General features: G+C 40.9%; 1 protein-coding gene across 1 annotated transcript in view; it reads right to left on the bottom strand.

Moving 5' to 3' along the window:
- The window catches only part of GABBR2 (gamma-aminobutyric acid type B receptor subunit 2), a 293,156-nt gene that overhangs the window by 89,596 nt on the left and 182,335 nt on the right, over window positions 1-21,225 (bottom strand). The window contains exons 9-13 of the mRNA XM_081920031.1: window positions 19,546-19,626; window positions 16,464-16,614; window positions 14,405-14,537; window positions 7,076-7,183; window positions 1,652-1,774 (exon numbers count right to left, since the gene is read on the bottom strand). Coding sequence (XP_081776157.1) covers window positions 1,652-1,774; window positions 7,076-7,183; window positions 14,405-14,537; window positions 16,464-16,614; window positions 19,546-19,626 — 596 coding nt within the window. The remainder of the gene's footprint in view (window positions 1-1,651; window positions 1,775-7,075; window positions 7,184-14,404; window positions 14,538-16,463; window positions 16,615-19,545; window positions 19,627-21,225) is intronic.

The raw sequence follows: 21,225 nt of genomic DNA, 5'->3' as shown, positions 1-21,225 counted from the left end.
ATTGTACTATTTATTGTATTGCCCATCTTTGGCAAAGTGACCCAGAAGAAAACAGAAGTTAACTATCTCTGGTTTAGAAATATAGCAACACGATTGTTGTCAACAGTATGAAGTACAATTAAGCAAGCACATTTCAAAACAAGTGTCTGGCTACTTCCTCAATCCTAGAAAATTATTTGGAATGGTCTCTTGCTCATCTCTCACTCAGATTCTATATCAACAATATAAGTTGTCATTCAGAGAACACTGCATAGATCAGGGATAGGCAACATGGTGCCCTCCAGATTTTGTTGGGATTCCAGCTCTCTCCAGCTCTGACCAGCATGACCAATGGCCAGAGACAGTACTATGTTGGTTACCTCTGCTGCAGATTCTCAGATAATGTTCATTTATTTACAAAGTGTCTATCCCACCTTTCCTCCCAAACAAGCCCAGGGTGGCAAGCAACAAAACAATACAAAGTAAAAACACCTGAAAACAGTTTCATATCCTCACAGCCACTAATTTCAAGGTCACCAGGAACACTATATTTCAGCCATAAAATGCTTGGATGAACAAGAATGTTTTAAAATTCCTTCTGAATGTTAATAATGAGAGTGAGAGCATGAGCTAGAGCTATGAGAGAAGCCTCACCAGGGAAGGCATTTCATAAACAGGGAACTGCTCCGAAGAAATGAGCGGCCTCTTACATGCATCAAAATAGTCACAATCTCCCACAACTACCAGAGACTCTCCAAACCTACACAGTCACATTTCAAACCTTAGTAAATGCTGCCGCACCAGAACCCTGCTACTTTCGCTACTATGTGATAAGAATTGTGACATAGAAGAAGATAGGAAGCAGCAAAGTTAGAAAAGGTAGCACTTATGTTGATGCAAAAACTATTTTTGCTCACTTGTAAGCAAACACTGTAACTTGTAAGCAAACACTGTAAACCATTTTAGATCAATTTTTTCAACATACTGATGCAACTGTACACAGAGAACCCCTTTCGCTAAAGGTTTCCATTTCTTCTGCCTTCAAGACCTTCTACTTTCTGAATACTTTTCTTCCAGAGAATATATCACATATAACCAGAATGTCTGATGAGTCAAGTAGCATGCTACCAGGCCTGCCATCCTTGACCTTTATATTTCCAGGGTGACCTTTTGCAGGAGATGACATTAGAGGACCAGACATTATACATAAGTGAACTAGGCCAAGTAAAATAATGGATATTGCAATTACAATACCCAAAGATCCACAATAGCAATGGAAGCTTAGTTCTTCATATAGGGATTTTTTTTTTAAGCAGATGACTTTATTTTAAGTCTTCATTTTATGTCTAGCTTGCATTAGTTCCCCATGAATTCTCCTAATGGAGTCTGAAAATCTATTATTTATTGCAACACCGTCTCTTATAGACTCTTTGCAGAGAACTCCCCTGTGTTTACAACATTACTGCATCTAAAACCTCTTAAGCATGGCAGAGATGCAAGACTGTATTTAGAGTGCAGATGCAATTTTCTTCTGTCATGAATTATTATTTTCTTCCTTCCCAGTCCACTCAAAAAACCCATGCCTGACCTCTTTCAATATATTTTCATCCACTGTCTTGCATTGAAACCCCCAACACCAAATGTGAAAATGGTAGAAGTTGTGATGACATACCTCCATGTTGTAATTTTCCACCGTCCTCCTCAAGGGATCAACTACTTGCCAGCAAATCAAGATGCAAAGATCTATCAGCAGCATTCCCCCAACTATTACCAGAAGCTTTTGGTCCTTAATGATCTAGGGAGAAAAAAAGCAGAGAGCATAGGAGGGCATTCCCATATAAGTCTGAGATTCCTGTGGCGCCTTTCTTAAGTGCCATAAATAAAAGGTATGTAACAGTGCTAACAAGCCTTTTTAATTATGCACAAAAAAAAGGTCTTTGTGATACCGGAATACAAAAAAAGGTCATCTTGCAAGCTACATTTCCTGCTCGCCGGTGCTGCCTGAAGAGCGCAAACATCTAAATCATGCAGAATGAAGATAGTGGAACAGACAATAATACTCAGAATTAAATATATATATATATATATATATATATATTCTGCATTCACAGACACAATGCTTTTCATGTTCAGGTTAAGGGAACTCAGAAATACATTCGTTACAGCTTCCAGCAGAAGGTATAGTTATGGACTCAATTCAACTTTTTGAATCCAAAAAGTGAAAGGCAGAAAATATATAGTGGCATCATCCAGTCCCATCTCTAAACACTGAAACAGCACGTCGGTTCGGTTTTTCAGAAGCAAAATAAGGGAATGCTTTCCTTCCCTTTCAGAGGGCTTGGGGTAGGGGCAGAGATGCACCTTCCCTTGTGCTGGGTGCTTCATACAATGTGAGGCATTATTCGGCCCATCTCCTAAGAGTCTTTTATGACACGCCAACAACTGTCAAGGGTCAAGGACTTGCTTTGTATAGGATGCCAGGAAGGTCTGACTGACATAGAGCCATTTCTTTGTGTCATATGCACAAAGCAGAAAATGATTTCTTGTGGCAGGATGGATCCTTTGCCTGTGTCTGGCCCCAGCAAATGCCCAGCTTCATCAACCTATTGCATCCCATCAACCTCATGGGACTAAAGCAGGGATGGTGGCTCTCCAGATATTGCTGGACTACAGCTCCCATCATCCCTGACCATTGGCTATGCTGGTTGGAGCTGATGGGAGTTGGCATTCAACAACATCTGGAGGGCCACTGGCTCCCCAATTCTTATATTAAGGTGAGGCAACAAATGGAAGACAAAAGAAGGTTGCTATAATCAAGGCACGAGATGCCCAGAAAATGAACCTGAACTTTAGCTGAAGGAGCAAAGAAGAAAATGTCATGCTCCTAAATCAGCCTGTTTAGAGTTTGGTTGAAATTAGTTGTACTTTGTTCATATTGGAATAAATAGGATGAGGTCATGACTAACTTGCTCTATTGGTTTCAATGCCACCTACATGCAGCTAACAGTCTGGACCTGTATCCAAAATGAAATATTTTCACATAAGAAGTGTGCTGTTTATTATCTGTTTAATTTCCCATGGAATCATTTCCACCTGTGTGCCACCCTTATATTGTGGCACTGTTTCACCCTTTGCTTAGCACTGCCGCAGTGGAGCCTACTTAATTGGCCTCTTACATTCTTGCCAGCAAATTGGTGATCAAAGGGCTGCTTTTTATGAATCAGGGCTACAACACCGAACAAATTCTGCTTCTCTTCAATGGGACTCACTCCCTGGTAGGTGTGGATCCAGCGCCAATCTGGCTCCAACCCATTTTATCCTTCTTGTTCACATGTTGACAACCTCTATAAACAGATTATGACATAAAATAAAGAAACTTTATCCTGCTCATTGCTCCTTTAACTAAAATACAAATTTCACTAACTAAGCTGTATAATATCAAACCCAATACACTACAGGGCAGATTTGCTATGAAAATTCAGCTAATATACTACTAATTCCCTCATTATAATTTTAAGCAGGTTTCTATTTTTTTCTTATTTTGAAGTAAGCTACAATGCTAGAAAAAAATTGAAATGCAAATCGCCATATGTTGGTTCATTTTCAGCAGATGGTCTCTTAATAGTGCACTTGGTGGTGCTCATTTTATTTAGCATGGAGATTTTTACCTCTGCAAAACACCCCATTTCCCCGTTTATTTATTTAGCAGATCAGAAAGAACTACGAAAACATCCAATATTATTATTAAGAATAAAAGTGATTGGCTTCATAGTGCTAATAAATCTTTTGGGGTTGCAATCTTAAATTCAGTCCCACTGAAACCACTGGCAGTTACCTTTGAGTACAACAGTCAGCACAGGCCAAATGTCAAATTAATACAGATGAGTGAACCATGTTAGTTCCAATCCACTAGTAATGTGAATTTATCTGATTAGCTTTCAGGCTATCCATTGGATGTCTGGAACAGAGTCCAATTGTTTTGCTAGGTCCTGGCATCTGCTTACAGACCCCATGCCTAGTTTCATGCCATTGATTGCTTCCTGCAAACCGATCCTGGAGTCTTATTGCACAGAGCGACTATATCCTCCAGTCCATATGCAGTGAGTGCACCCAGGTAAAATGGTAAAGGAAAAAGACCCCTGGATGGTTAAGTCCAGTCAAAGGCGACTATGGGGTGCGGCACTCATCTTGCTTTTCAGGCTGAGGGAGCTGGTGTTTGTCCACAGATAGCTTTCCAGGTCATGTGGCCAGCAGGACTAAACCGCTACTGGTTGCACGCAGGACCGTGACGGAAGCCAGAACACATGAAAACTTCTATCCCAGGCACTATTCAACTTTCAAGAGACAGCAATCTACTCCCACTGTAAATAAACTGGTCTACCCGCTGGATTGACCAAAGTTGTTGAGCTTTTTTTGTGATCGACCACAGACACCCGCGATTGACCAGTAGATCACGATCGACTGGTTGGACATTCCTGTTCTATCCCATGCATTCCCAAGGCTTAGGGCAGCTTACAATTACAATTTCACATTTTAAAAACTTCAGAATTAAAGGAAAACAGGAATAGATAGAGTGGGTAAGGCAAACCTATGGCTCTCCAAATGGTAATAGACTCCCATATCCCATCAGCTCCAGCCAACATAGTCAACAGCCAGGAAGGATGAAGAGGTTGAAGTCCAACAACATCTGGAAAACCACAGGTTCCCATCCCTGTGATTGTTTCCCCCTGTGATTCACTGAATTGCAAGAGGGCCCTTCTCATGTTCTTCGGTGACTAGGGTGAGGGAAAGTAGAATAGCGGATTTAAAGAGAATATCCCTTTGCCTCTCCTCCCCTCTTGATTCCAGGGGAAAGAAGCAGCATGTAGGCACCTAGCTGTCCACTTGAGATGATTGGCTCTGTCTGTGAGACACTAAAAGAAGAGTAAGCTTAGAAGAGGAACCTCGGAAGCTGATACACACACAATCTCACCTTAAAGTTTTACGGTACTCTTTCTTCATAAGGAGAATGATCTACACTAGGGGTAGTCAACCTTTTAATACCTACTGCTCACTAATGCATCTTTCTTAATGGTAAGATTTCCTTTCTGCCCACCAGTGCTCAATGGAAGGTGGATTCAGCTTGGGCCATAGAACCCCCTACCGCCCACCTAGAATTCTGAAACGCCCACTAGTGGACGGTAGGGACCAGGCTGACAACCCCAGACTACACACATAAACTCCAAAACTTGTTCTTGCTTGAGAAAGTCAGGGAACTGCACACACACACACACACACACACACACAAATCCAACTGGAGTGAACATCTGCCTCATTGTGTCTGAACCAGCAAATCTATGTATTGTCAGGACGCAACAGCAAGAAACTGTTTCTCCTTGCTGTGCTTCTTGAGCTTTTTGTAACACATCAGGCATTCAAATTTGCTAGCAGTCTACTCTTCATTTTACACCTGGCATATCTTGGACTGATAAAGGCTTTTGATATGTAGGATCTCAGCTGAATGTGAATGTACAAGAAATAAATTTATTATAACAAACCGAAAATGCCTCTGCTGCGGTAGGACATCCTATGTCATCATCACAATATAGACTCAATCCTGGACATACGTGAACCACTTGTCTATGGTGAATGTTACATGAAGGCCAGGAAATGCTGCTTGCTCGCTTCTCTATAATTTCCACAATTTTGGCTGCTTCTAGCAATTCAACGCATTGCATCACCAGCACCCACCAGAGATGGAATTTACAGTCCCTCAACCTGTGACCTGGCAAGGACACTGACAGCCTCCTTTTTTGGCTAAGAGCCAAATCTTCTCAGTGCCATGCATGACAACAAAAGCAGTGCCAACAAGTGAAATGAAAGGAGACAAAGGCTGTTGGCAATCCATAGATCAGGATTTGCCCCAGAGTAGACTGACAGCTAGATTACATAAAATGAGGACAATGGCAACATGCCCAGGACCAAACTGCACAGCAGCAGTCATATATTATACCCATACTGGCAGAACAAGTTATTTAAAATTCAGAATCTATCACAATTGCACATCACATCCAAACCAACTACCTCTGCACTACAGTGGCACATAACTCAACTGGCTTCTCCATCTAAGAACTAACTATTGATATCAACCCAAAGGCAGAACACATATGGATAAAATATCAGAATTCAACCAATAATATTGATAATATCAAGTTGATCCCAATTCCATGGAGAATCATTGGACTGGGCACCTGCAGCAGAACAACAAATGTTCATACAATATTCCACTAGGACCTAGGCGGATGAACAGTATCAAAGCACCATCACAAAACATCCCCAAATACTTATTACCCCAAGCTAAGTGCCAATCAATATGACAGTTTCTAATCCATGAACTTTCATAGCACAGTTGCCAGTAAGAAAACAGGCAACACAGAGATGATAGAAATTCTTTTTGTAATGCTTTATTGTTTTTAAAAACAAAACAAATACCGAACAAAAAAATACAACACAATCAACAAAAGGCAATCCAAAATCAACACTCATTACAAAAAAAAAACAGATTTTTAATCTCTTGTTGGAAGCCACCCAGAGTGGCTGGGGAAACCCAGCTAGATGGGTGGGGTATAAGTGATAAATTTATTATTATTATTATTATTATTATTATTATTATTATTATTATTATTATTGATTTCACACATAACGAATTCCAACATGACTTCCAATCCCTCCATTGTGATCCATTGTGTAACTTAGGAGTTACATTGTTTAGCTGCACACTTAACGTTATCTCTCCTAGGTTGTTCAGTTGTGTTAATTTTGTAAAATTCTCTTATTTCATGCAGAGGTCAATCCAGGCCTGCCAAATAACTTAGGTTTTTACAATGTTCTTTTAGATATTCTCTGTAAATATTCCACTCTCTATTAAATATTTGATCTGCATGGTCTCAGAATCTTGCTGTCAGTCTTGCTATCAGTCTGGGATGATAGAAATTCTTAATATGTAAACATCCTGCATGCACCTACTAGGTTTTCAATACAGTGTTTCTATCATCAGCTAAAAGGCTAGAGGAGAGAAGGAAAATATGATTTATTTTTTTTTTAAAAAAAGACTCACCTTTTTCTTCATTTTTACATTTTTGAATATTGCATGGACTCTCCATGTTTTTGCAAACATTGCACCAAATGCAGTTGTGTAGCCCACTGTCAGTATCCATGTCCGGACCTGAAACAAACGAATAAAAAAAATAAATCAGTTTTTTTCCTCCCCATATCTGACTTTATTAACAAAACTTTATACATTAGGGTTAGACTAAGGGAAAAAAGAATAACTCCTTTATATCAGTTTTAGGGTTTTAAGTACCAAGCCCACAGTTCCCTAATAGGAAAACCAGCAGCTTTCTTTTCAAACAAGGTTAAAAACTTTCACAACTGCAGAAAAACAACTATGAACCAAGTGTAATGAAAGTTGCAAACTCGTAGAGGAAATAATGGATGTTTTGAGATTCATGGCAGGGAGCATAAAAATGTAATAAATTAATGTATCTTTTAAAGTAGGAGTTGGGTTGCAATCCAGTGAGGAAGGTTCGGGCGTTCCTATGTTCTACTAAAAAAAAAGCAAAAAAAAGCAGAGACAACACCTTGCCAACAAAGGTCCGTATAGTTAAAGCTATGGTTTTCCCAATAGTGATGTATGGAAGTGAGAGTTGGACCATAAAGAAGGCTGATCGCCGAAGAATTGATGCTTTTGAATTATGGTGCTGGAGGAGACTCTTGAGAGTCTCATGGACTGCAAGAAGATCAAACCTATCCATTCTTAAGGAAATCAGCCCTGAGTGCTCACTGGAAGGACAGGTCCTGAAGCTGAGGCTGCAATACTTTTGCCACCTCATGAGAAGAGAAGACTCCCTGGAAAAGACCCTGATGTTGGGAAAGATGGAGGGCACAAGGAGAAGGGGATGACAGAGGACGAGATGGTTGGACAGTGTTCTCGAAGCTACGAACATGAGTTTGACTAAACTGCGGGAGGCAGTGGAAGACAGGAGTGCCTGGCGTGCTCTGCTCCATGGGGTCACGAAGAGTTGGACACGACTAAACAACGAAACAACAACAACATGTTCTACTAAAATGAAAAGAGCAGAAGTATAAACCCTTAGGAAAAGTCTTATGGCAAGATCCACCAGGATGAGCAACCTCCAACTCAACCATTTAATATTGGATAGCTTTAGCATACTCAGGAATCAAAAGTTTTGTGTCTCTTTTGTAGGAAATGTATACAACCCACTGTTATCTAACCCAAGACCAGCTCAGTCAAAGTTAAGCCAGCATTTGCTGTAACTCCCCAGAAGGGAGCATTCCAGGGATGTGGTGGGGCAGGACTAGAAAGCAGAGATTAGGCGCCCCTTCAACTATGTCATGTGACCTGACAACCGAACATTATTTTAAATACTTCTTTTCCCTCTTCCAGGCTTAGGCAGACCAGGAGTAGCAGCCCCACTGCTGAATGGGATTTGGATCTGGTGTAACTGTGCGCTGGCTTAACTTACACCCGGCTTACTTCGCACCAGCTTTTGGTGCATAAGAGTGCTCCCTCAACTTCTACTGATTTCAAAAAGATTTGTAAATGCTTTACAAAGATAAAATGAAATGGTGCTAAAGAAGAATTATACGAGAGAGAGAGAGACCGCTTCAGACAAGGGGAAGAAAAAGGAAGGACGGAAATCTAAAGCGATGAAAAATTGTATCCTTTTTTTGTCCTAGAGATTTTGAATGTGGGACAGAGTGTTCAGCTGGCAATGTTGATGATGCAGGTTTTTTTTTAAAAAAACCACACAAAAAACCTCTGCATCAATAGCATTTATGCTGCAGTTTTTTGCATTCCACTTTTCACAAGGCGAATCACCACAGGCAACTCTATTGTTCCAAGTAGAAAAACTAGGCATCAGACAAATATTAGAATTAAACAGTAAGAGTCAGACATAAGCACAATCTTAACTGGGTTAATAAAAACAAACTCTTCAATCATGAGAAAGGGGTGTCTTCACCAAAGCCAACATTATGCACCCATGTATTTTAAAACTGGCTGAAATATTTATTTCTACATGATTTACTTAGGGGTTTACAGTCCCAACATTTATTTCCTCTTTGAATTTGGCCTATGCTATTGTAATTGCAAAATACAATACTGTATTAAAAGTAAGGATTGGGGTTATAAAACACTGATTCTTTCTTGGTGCTTGAAATAACTATAAAATGTGTGGAAGGGAATTCCAAACATCACAGTCGGTGCCTAAAGAGGGTGGGGAAAAAGAAAAGAAGCCAGGAAGTCATGTGGCAGAAACAATATTTAACCTTACAAACAGCAGAACCGTCCCCTACGTGTTTCCCTGCAAAAGTAAGTCGCCTCCTATGTTCATTGGGGCTTATTCCTAAGTAAGTGCAGCTAGACTGCAGCCTCAATAGATCAATTTCATCTCACGTACCAGAGCTCCTTATTAATAATAATACTAAGTTATGATCACAATATCATTGGATGAAAGAAAACAATTTATTGAGTGAACCTCAGAGGAGATATGCACATCCCCATCTGGGACATCTGGTTGTTAAGAATGACTAACTGGATGCAACTAGAGTTTGACTGGGTGCTCTGTTATTTGGCAACTTCAGTTCAATCCGATGATTTTGAAAACAGTATCATATTTAGAAATCTCTTCTTACTCCAAAGCTATAACCTTGCATCCGGTTAAAGGCTCAATTACAGCAGTGTGTTGAGATACTAGATTTGGGACATTTGCCTATTGAATCAGCCTTGTCATTCCTTCCAGAATCTGCCATGTTTTTGACACACGGCCTAAGAGTAGATTGCATTACAAACTGGTGAATTGGTGATAGTGAGGATGTAAGCATTTGCAATGACACAGCAAAATGTCAAACTGTGTACACATAATGATGATGATGATGATGATATTTCTACCCTGCCCATCTGGCTGGGTTTCCCCAGCCACTCTGGGAGGCTTTCAACAACACATTAAAAAAAGAATAAAACTTTAAACACTAAAAACTTCCCTAAACAGGGCTGCCTTCTTCTAAAAGTCAGATAGTTGTTTATTTCCTTGACATCTGATGGGAGGGCGTGCCACAGAGTGGGCACCACTACAGAGAAGGCCCTCTGCCTGGTTCCCTGTAACCTCGCTTCTCGCAGTGAGGAACCCGCCAGAAGGCCCTTGGCGCTGGATCTCAGTGAATGATGGGGGTGGAGACGCTCCTTCAGGTATACTGGGTCGAGGCCGTTTAGGGCTTTAAAGGTCAGCACCATCACTTTGAATTGTGCTCAGAAACGTACTCAAAGACCATTCCTAAATCCAACAGGATTAAATAAGCCATGAAAATTTGGTTGTCTCCTTATCTGCCTCAAGCATAAGTTGCTCCTGAGTGAGCACTCAACATGGTGGCTCCATGGGGCAGCCGCTACTTTTTCAACTAGAAGAGAAAGTTCTCTTCATCATGAGGATAGATGCTTTAGATTGGTTATTGCCATGCCAGGTTGAATGAACATCTGTCTCCTTCTCCTTGAATTATATCAGACCCTTACGACAGAATTAAAACACTGATTTTCAAATGATAGCATTGGGGATGCTTAGAAGGAAACATGTTGTAATTTCCCAGTATATCATCACTTGAACACAGGAGCCTTCTGAGTTGAGGGGAAGTAGCAGCAGGGCAGAAGACACACACAAACGATGGGTACGACTACAATTCCTTCTCTGGTTCTGGTTGCAGCAGTAAAGCCTGTTTAATTCACAAAGCTACTTCATTCCCTCCACTCCCAATGATGCTCTGCCTAACTGGCACAAAGGAAGCTTACACGATGCGAGAACCATCAACTCAAAGGTAGGCCACCAGTGATGGCAAGGAAGCAAAAAGAGTTTTATTGGGAATTCAATGGATGACCATACAAGATTAGCAGGCTCTTCTCCTTAATGCATATGCCTGCTGTAATGTACATAGTTAAATTGATTACCCAACTGCAGCCTTAAAGTTTATAATCCAAGACAGAATACATTAACAATAACCACCGAATGCTTATTTATGAAGGATGTGAGGCTAAGCATGATACAGTAGAGGACAAAGACAAACAAATAAGCATTGTTGTGGGCATACTGCTGTTTTCCAGAGCTGTAGAAAGAGCACAGAATTGAGCTTCCTGGGGATCTCAAGTTTCATCTCAAAAGAGAACAAGCTTCTAGTACTTATAACTGCAAAGATATGCACAAAAGCCAAATAAGATTTTAGTGGTTGGGCTATGTCTTCTGAGGAATGTTAAATGTTTTGTATTGTGCTGTTCAAACAGCGGAAGAGCTGTACAAAGAAACCAAGTCGTCTTGTTATAATGATTGCCATTATAATCCTAGCTATACAGGGCGTTTTCAGCTGAGAGAGTCATAATATGACCAAATATCTCAATAGACATTGCTTTGCAAAGGCAGATATATCAAGTGTCATTCATGTACAGTGGTACCTTGGGTTACATACGCTTCAGGTTACATACGCTTCAGGTTACAGACTCCGCTAACCCAGAAATAGTACCTCGGGTTAAGAACTTTGCTTCAGGATGAGAACAGAAATCGTGCTCTGGTGGCGGGGCAGCAGCAGGAGGCCCCATTAGCTAAAGTAGTGCTTCAGGTTAAGAACAGTTTCAGGTTAAGAACGGACCTCCAGAATGAATTAAGTACTTAACCTGAGGTACCACTGTATAATCAACAGCAACCCTCTCCCCCCTCAAAAAACAACAACAACAACAACAACTTCTCCTTCAAGTACAGAACTAATATTAAAGTTAAGAAAAAAATTTAATGACCATTACCCAAAAGCAAGAGAATGCAAATTGGATATTCAGCAGCTACCATTTAACTATGCACCCAAACTAGAAGTTATAAAAACCATTAATTCAGTATGCCATATTTAAAGCCCACAAATTATATTATATGAATATATGATATCAAGTCAAGTCAAGTCAAGTTCTTTATTACGGTCATAGACCAGCATAAGCAAAACATCTAAATAAGTAGCATAACAGTATGAATCTAAGTGAATAATTATTAAATAAATAAGAGCAAGAACCAAACATATACATAGAATACTTAATTAGGCATAGATAATGGGTGAGTAAAAATTTATAAGAAAAATTAAAAGATCGGTTAACACAGCAATATGGGGTGGGCTTCAGAAGTCCAAGTTTACCAAGTTTACCAAGTTTTGTTGCGGCAAAAGCCAGCGACACCAAACATCACAAGGTCAAACAAAATGATATCTAATTTCCTCTCTCCTACCCACAAATATAAAGCATACTTAATATTTCCACATTCTCCTGATGGTTAGGAAGGTGTCCTCTTTCGAATATGTAGAGTCCTCAGTTCCTTTTGGAATTTCATGCCACACTGAGTATAGGGTTGTGGTCACTGAGGACATTAATTGCTTTGTTTTGGCATTTGGGTGCTAGCATTTCATAGGCACTTTAACTGTGCCAACTTTTAAACTTTGCACTTAATGTATTTCCACCCACTGAATTGGTTTGAAAGATTTTATAAAAAGATACTTAAGGCATATGTATACATAAAATTCAAGCATAGTTCGCTAATATATACTAACAGAGGAGCCATGGACTGAATATTCTGTCAATTTAGACAGTCTTCTCATATTTCCCATGCTTTTAAATGATGCCCTTCATTTACCCTCCTCCACTTTGTTCCTGATCACTCAAGTCCCTAGATTATGTATGGCCTATGATATACTAATATCTTCCAGGATTCCCTCCCCCCCCATAAGTAACTTAGGAAACAGACAATGTCACCCCCACCATAAAAGGACTCTCAGTTTACTTAGACAAAGTGCAAAGTTTCAAGACATTACAGTGGTACCTCAGGTTAAGTACTTAATTCGTTCTGGAGGTCCGTTCTTAACCTGAAACTGTTCTTAACCTGGAGCACCACTTTAGCTAATGGGGCCTCCTGCTGCTGCCACGCCGCCGGAGCCCGATTTCTGTTCTTATCCTGAAGCAAAGTTCTTAACCTGAAGCACTATTTCTGGGTTAGAAGAGTGTGTAACCTGAAGCGTATGTAACCCGAAGCGTATGTAACCCGAGGTACCACTGTATTTTGGTGTGGGAAGAAACCATGCCCCACAACTACTAGGTGATATGGCTCTATATTTATAGCAAATTCTCCATTCCTCAACTTTGCTAAAATCACATTTTTCTTTACTTCTGCTGTCTGTCTTACAAGGGACCAATGAGTTCTGATTAGTGCTAGAGACTGGCTTTTAGATTCATAAAAAGGAGAGGAGTCATTACTTCTTAAGACTCAGACAAAGAGTTATTTGAAACTTAAAAAGCTAGTCCACTGCTTTCAAGTTGGTCTTAAGGCAGGTATTGTGGCTGAAATTTCAAGCTGCCGGCCATTTCCTCTTTCGACTGTAGGTTGATGTACAATATATTAGCAATATTGAATTGACCAGTTGTCCTTAATTAGACACTGATTACTGTAAAGTAATCAAATTTCAAAATGCAGCAATTATATTTGGTCTTAATGGTGGCTTATCTTAATAAGACAGATTTACCCAACAACATACTTTAGTCACACAATGGAGTCATACTCCAGATTTTCACCAAAATGCCAAATCTACCATATCAAGCCAGTGACAGGACTAAAAGACAGGACATGGAGATAAAGACATACCCTGAACTTCTTATATCTCTGGGCCCATTATATTCGCACACATCCTGAAACTAGGCCAGGTTGAAAGGGGTCAGAAAACGAAAATCTGAAGCAAGCTTGTCAGGGTCACATCAGCTTTCTGCTCAATCAAATGTTTAACCAACTTCCCTTCCTCAATATGAGAAAGCTTGAGCAGAATGTGAGATTACTTAGATCAGGGGTGTCCAAACTTTTTTCAAAGAGGGCCAGATTTGATGAAGTGAAGGGCCGTGAGGGCCGACCAAAGTTGACCTTTTTTAAAGATTGAAGTTGAGCTTTTTTAATGATTTTACCCCAAATTTGTTGAGCTTTTTTAAGGATTGAACTTGTTGAGGGTTTTTTTAGGATATTACCCCAGGAAATAAACTGCCACAGGGGCCAGATTAAACCATCTTGTGGGCAGAATTAGGCCCCAAAAACAGACTTTGGACATGCCTGACTTACATCATGGCTGCACAGAAACATTTCTTGGAGAAAACATCTGCTTACCGTCTTCTTGACACAGAATCCTTCCCTCCCTAAATACTACACCTAAACTTCAAGACTGTGAGTTTAAACATTCACTGAAAACTCATGCAGGTGCTCCATATTCTCAGTGTTGTGGCTGACTGGCCCAAAAAGAATCCCATTTCCTCCCAAGACCGAAAGCCTATTTTGTGCAGATTAACAGTACCAAACGTTTCAGAGTGACTTACGGTACAAAGCGTCTCAAACGTCTTTTCGGAGACAAAAGATCCATCAAGGCCAAAAAGGAATATCGATGCATAGGAGAGCATCCCTCCAAGAATTATGAGGTTGTTCATGTAGGGACTGGACATCTTTATCAACCTGTGGAGAGAAGACCGGAAGACAGTCATGAGAAAGCAACCCAAGACTTCGGGTTCTAAGACCTGTGTTGAGCTGCTAGCCAGGTGTGAAACTTCTTGATAGTCAGGAAAGCTAGGATGCCAAGACTAGTCAGAAGTGCAAGATGGTAAGGCCCAAGGCTAGTCTAGTTGCAGGTAGTTCCAAGGGTGGAACGGGTGATGCAGGGGGATACTATGTGTATGACATCTGTATGTTTGTTTCAGTTACAATGATGACTACAACACGGTTCATGAATTGGGGGAGGATGTTAGGATTCTTGCTCCGTGTTTGCAGTCATGAGATTGTTGTCTATCACATGACGGTGTATGTTTTCATTCCACAGAGTGGGAAGTGACGGAGACAGGACATTTTTTGTTGCTGTGTTCCGTGAAGTGGGGCTATTGTCCTTTTTTCTTTTTATCTTTGCTGTCTGATGAGAAAGAGGAAGGAGCTAAGTCAGAATGCTCTGAGTGTATTATATGTAAATAAATGTAGTTTAGCCAACATGCTGAGCTATTGAGTCTGTTATGCAAACCGCCAATACTCTGCAAGATCCTAAGCGTGCTAATGCCTTTTGGTATCAGTTGCTGTGATGTTTGGACTGAAGAAAGCTTTTGAAGCTCCTGAACGATCGACCAGGAGGGAGAGAACATGCCAGTCGGGCATGTGTCTCTACCAGGGTCCTACACGAGTGTAGAATGATCCTAACAGATGTGGCAACAATGGCCACCACTATGAAATCCAGTCCTGTAACACTCTATGTAGTTCATTTCATAGCTGCCTGGGACAAGAAAGCTGGGAGGACAAAAACAGAATCAGGGCGGAGGAGATACCCTCCCCCCAAAGGGAGATCAATGAGAACAAAAATGAACATAAATACATTGTATTAAAGCTGAATATCAGCAACATGAGAATATGTGTAACCCATAGTCACCAAATGTCAAATAAACAGTCACATGTAAATAAAATTAACCAGTTGTTTCTAAAAACTGTGTATGTTTTCTATTATTCATTTAGAAGACTTTATGTTCATTCATAGACTGGGAACTCAGGCTTATACACGGAGATTGAAATGTATGCCCCATGAGAAACAAATTTGTAAAAAGAAAATGATGTTGGTGGATGGAAAGACGCATGCACACACAAAATAAAATCAGAAAAGAAAAATACCAAGGGCTGGATAGCCCCTAAGTGATTTGCAAGTGCTGGGTGCACTATTTCAGCACACCTGAATGGCTCTGTCTGGGTGAAACTTAAGAATGAACCATCTTAGGCCAGATAACTGAAGCGACTTTATGTGCAGAATTGTAGAAATATGCAAATCTCTGTGCTGCTTTATAAATAAGTTTAGATGAGCATTATTATGGTTAAATGTCTTTGATCTCCTTCACTAAAGCAACTCCTTATGTTACACAGTGGTTTAATTAACTGGGGATTATGCTAATAATACACAGTGGAAAACACTAATTTTGATCTAACAGAATAAAAGGATTTAATAAAACGTTCCAACACAAAGATATTGTACAGTAACATCAATTAAGCAGAATTTTTAAAATAAAATAAAATCGGGCATGATCCAAACAAAGGTAAGCGCTTCTATGATACATCAGTTTTGTAGGAAGAGATTTAAGTATGTGCTTAGTTCTTCCTCTGAAATAAAAAAGACACCCACTCTGATCAACTGCATGTTTACTTGAAAGTAAGTCCCGCAGAGTTCAGTTAGGCAGCCTCCCCTGGAAATGCAATATACTGCAGTCTTAAGTAGTGAGTAACTTTGAATGGATCATTCCAATTAACTTTGTAAATACCGACCACGTGATCTCTTAATGACAATTGTCCTAATTAAAAGGACTCACAAGAGAGACAATGGAGAGGGGGGAGGGAACAGGGCAATATGTAGCGGCTTACTTCTGATTCCGGTTTTTGATGTTAAAGAACAAAAAAGCACTGGCCATTATCATTCCCAGGATCGTGAGTGCTGAAAGAATACTGTAAAGAGGCAGGGAGATCTTGCGAAGTTGCTTTTGGATGATTGTTCTGTCCTTAGGTGGTTCCTTCCCTGAAATGCCGGCAAGAAAAGAAAGAGTCAACATTATACCCTTGTGACAAATAAACCACAGCCAATAATAATAATAACAGCAAAACCAAACCCTATTGCCATTTGATTTCTATAAATTAATTTTGCTGAGGTCCTTTAAAGTTACCTTTATCTACCAAAGTGATGTACTTGCAGGCTTTACAAAACAATATGAAGTATAGCAACACATATTCTGCTCCACATTACTTATGTGCCGAAAAGATACAGCTCAGCAGGACAGCAGGAGTATCACCACCTCGAATCCTTCAACTAGAGAAGGAACTAGTTCCTTCTAGTTCCTAGAGGCGGAACATGGGAAATATACGAAATACATGTATGTGCTCAACCACTGAGAAATGACCTAAATATTCTCGGTTGCTTGCGGACATATATGTATTTCATTTTTTAAATTATTCCAGAGAATGACAACTGCCATGGCTTTTAAATAAAAACCTTACTCGGTAAAAGTCATGGCCAACTCCCAAGAGACTGTGATCTACTCACAGAGTTTAAAAATGGCAGTGTTCTACCCCCTCTTTTGAGGGGTTCAGGTCCAATTGTTTGAGGTATTTTGGGGGAGGAGGAAAGCCCAGTTTTTTAGGAGTTCAGGGCAAAGATGTTGAGCTTTTCTTTGGGGAGACAAACTTGTTGAGCTTCTTTAGGGAGCCAGTGATCTACCAGTGATCTACCAGGGATCTACCGCAGACATCCAGTGATATACCGGGAGCTCACGATCTACCTGTTGGACGTGTCTGATTTAGTCTAAGGAAATAGTAGATAGCATGGATGAAATGACAGCAAAAGCTGTACACCATTTTTGCATAGTAGGGCCAGACCCTCAAAGGACAAATTTCAATGTCTGACGCATCATTAGTATTTAAATAGGAAAGAGGTTATGGCAGTACTGCTCCTCCCATAGTGCTGCTATAGCAGAAGAAGCTGCACACAATCTAGTTTCTGTGCAACCATCAGGAACCACACAGGAGCCTTCTCTCACAGGCTGGTGTTAGTTATAGCTGTCAACCATCCCTTATTTGGTGGGAAACTCCCATATCCTAGGGCCGTTTCCCGCTGCTGTCCCGGATTGATGATGTCCCGTAAATTTCCTTGGTTTCAAAGGAAACAGCTCCTCTCCCTCCCTCCCTGCCAGCCAGGGAGAAGGGAGGCTCCAACTGTGTTGCTTGGCTGCGTTGCTCACCCAATAAGGAGTCTAAGAATGACTGGGGGGTGGAGCTTGCATGCCGTGTGCCAATCAAATCGGCTGCATTGTCTGGGGACTCGCCTTTGCTCAGCGCTTCCCAGCGGAGAAGTGACGGTGGTTTTCCTTGCTGCATCCCCTTTGCCGGGTTGCTGCGCTGTGGGAACCACCACTTGAGGCTTCGTTTGGCTGCTGGCTGACTAAAATCCCTTATTCTGGCTGCTGATCTTTTATTTCCGAGGCTGCTGGTCCCTTATTTTCAAATCTGTAAGTTGACAGCTATGGTGTTAGTGGCTAAAATGCTTTCCTGTGAACTAGGAGGGCACCAGTTCAAATCTGCTCTCTGCCATGGACTCAAGTGTGACATAGGCAACCCACTATTTTTTTGGTTTAAAATTTTTCCATCTGAAACGTGGGTGGATGGGTAAAATATTAACATACACCTACCCCATGTGGGCAACCCTTTAAATATTGCTATATATTCTTTTATGTCTACATCCCACCTTTCTCCCAGCCGGGACCCAAGGCAGCTCATAGAATGAATTAAAACAAACACAGCCTAAAACACACACAATCGATATAAATAATTCAGAATGAGACAAGTAACTCCCACTGAAACCAACACGGAAAACAACAAAAACTGTTTAAAAAGGAGCGGAGAGCACAAACACTTACTTTCAGGAAACTCTGCCCCAACAGACGAGTGGCCCCCGGGTTTGTCTGAACAAGGAAGGAAAGCAGAGGCGGCCAGACCTGCCTCCCCTGTGGAAGGGAGTTCCACAGACCTCACCAAACATACCTGTGTCGTGTGGTGGGGCTGAGCTCAAAGTCGGGCAGGTCCTTCAGTCAGCCTGGACCCAAGCTGTATAGGCCTTTGTACATCATAACCAGGATATAACCAGCAAGATAATGTAAGTGAACTCTTTTAAATGCTGAGTGTTTAATATAAATGTGCTTGTGAGTATACACCAGGCTTTCTCAGCCTCGGCCCTCCAGATGTTTTGGAACTACAATTCCCATCATCCCTGCCCATTGGTCCTGCTAGCTAGGGATCATGGGAGTTGTAGGCCAAAAACATCTGGAGGGCCAAGGTTGAGGAAGCCTGGTATACACCTAACATCATGCCCCCTTGATGCCTCCCTTTACGGCTGATTAAACTAGCCCCGCCCCCTGCAGTGGGGGGAGATGAGAGTGGGGGGGCGGAGCTCTGAGTCTGGTGAGTGCATATTTTGCAAGAGTAATAGTTTATGCTTGCACCTTTTGTGATAAGGATTTTGAACCTAAGCACAAGTGCTACGCACAGATATGGATTTACTCAGCGTCTATTGGACTGGATTCTCTGAAAGTACCTAAGGGCTGGTTTGCTGGTTGCACAGAATGGGGTGGTAGATTCCGGACTGTACCACTTCAGCCTATAGGTGCTACAAATTTGAATGTTCCTTTACATAAAAAGCTTCCAGCATGCCTTTCTCTCATGGGGAGGCCTATGCCTGATGTACTAGAGAACTTTTCCTTTAAATGTGGGATCATTACAAAATATTCCACGCATACTAACCCGCAGTCTGAAGCGGCACAGTCTAAATACTACATTATTGAGCCGGTTTTACTCTGTGGCAGTAGTGAAACATTTCTGTTTGCTGCATTCCATGTGACATAAAAATTATACAGAAAGCTAGGGTATCATTCCTTTGCTCTCTTCAATATTCCTGCCTTACCGTGGAATTTGATGGTGTTGTTAATCATTTCCAGTGAATCAAGTATAGCATTATATTCTCCCACCTTCACTTCCTTTTTGTCTGTGGAGAAACAAACAAATGGGATTGTTTATGTCAGCTCACATATTCTTCATTTCTAATAGCTGCTATATTTACCTTTCTGTCTCTCGCATTGTTGCTGTACCTGCCATCGAGGTAGCATATGAAATGACTCAGAGAAGCTAAATGGAGCTAGAGTTGTGGCAAAATTTTAAAGCAACGCTGGTAACAATATTGAGCAGTTACTGCAATTCAAAGAACTGCAAGCTTATACTGTATTACGCTACCCCCAATGCTATTTAAAATTCTTCTGGCTCTTAATTAAGATTTCTTCAAGTCTCAGGGGAACGATGACAAACTTGTCCTGAAAACCAATAGCTGGAGTGCACTCCAGAAGGAAACCCCAAAACAGTGTGGATATCATGGGGTTCCCAAACCATTACATGAAAATTCAACATGCAAACATGCCAAGCAGTAGTCCTGACAACCATTTCAAATCTCCAAGAAGGGCTAAGCAAGCAAAGAGGCAGGATTCTAAAGTGACGGAGGAATAAAGAACAAGCAAAACCCCAAGAAAAGCCTAAAGCTAAAGTAATAGGCCACCATCTGAAAAGCTCTAATGCAAGCCTATGTAGGCTTGCCAGGAACGGTCATCACAGCTAGTCAGGCAACAACTGTACTAAAACCACAAGGCACTAAAACTACATGGCTAAATTGATCTAGCCAAGGGTTTTGATCCTGACATCTAGTTCCTAAGCCATAGAACCAGGAACCCAGGTAACCTGGGATTTGTTCAGTGTGTATAAGTACATTGGTACCTCGGGTTAAGTACTTAATTTGTTCTGGAGGTCCGTTCTTAACCTGAAACTGTTCTTAACCTGAAGACCACTTTAGCTAATGGGACCTCCTGCTGCCACCGTGCCACCGGAGCACAATTTCTGTTCTTATCCTGAAGCAAAGTTCTTAACCTGAAGCACTATTTCTGGGTTAGCGGAGTCTGTAACCTGAAGCGTATATAACCTGAAGCGTATATAAGCTGAGGTACCACAGTACTTCTGAGTGCATTGCTGGTGGTAAGGAACATATATATATATAAATTCCCTGAATGCCAAGATCCAGGTTTGGGGCAAGTACTCTTTGGTGTGAGTACTCCACCAGAGATTTAAAATCACAACATATGCAGCAAAGTATAGCATGGAAATATAGGCTGTTAGACCTCTAAAATATCTCCTTCTATATTTTCTTCCCCTGGTATAGAAAAAGGACTATGTTTGGTATGTTTAAAATGGTTTACTTACTCTCCAAAGGTCAGATTCATGCTTTCCACAGAACATTCAGAAAAGATTGCACGAGCAGTGAAACTTGGCTTAGTTACAGTGGTGAATGTTCCTAAATTATTGGTATAGGAACTCAAAGAGAGGCTTGTTAGAGCCATGCAGTCTGAGCTTGGAGCAATCAGCTCAGATGTCTTTATACACTGAGTTTCTCAGGTAGACTGGGAGAAATCAGTAGTTCCTTCCAAAGTGAGGTAAGCCTGACGGGGCAACTTACTTTATGGTCTTAACCCCTTTCATGCAACAATTAGACTTAAACATGTTGGTTATATAAGGCACAAACATGACAAGACCTCCATATTCACAA

This window comes from Podarcis melisellensis (assembly GCF_964234715.1).
Source record: "Podarcis melisellensis genome assembly, chromosome: 7".
In the NCBI taxonomy this organism is placed as follows: Eukaryota; Metazoa; Chordata; class Lepidosauria; order Squamata; family Lacertidae; genus Podarcis; species Podarcis melisellensis.
This window is presented reverse-complemented; position numbering and strand designations above follow the sequence as displayed.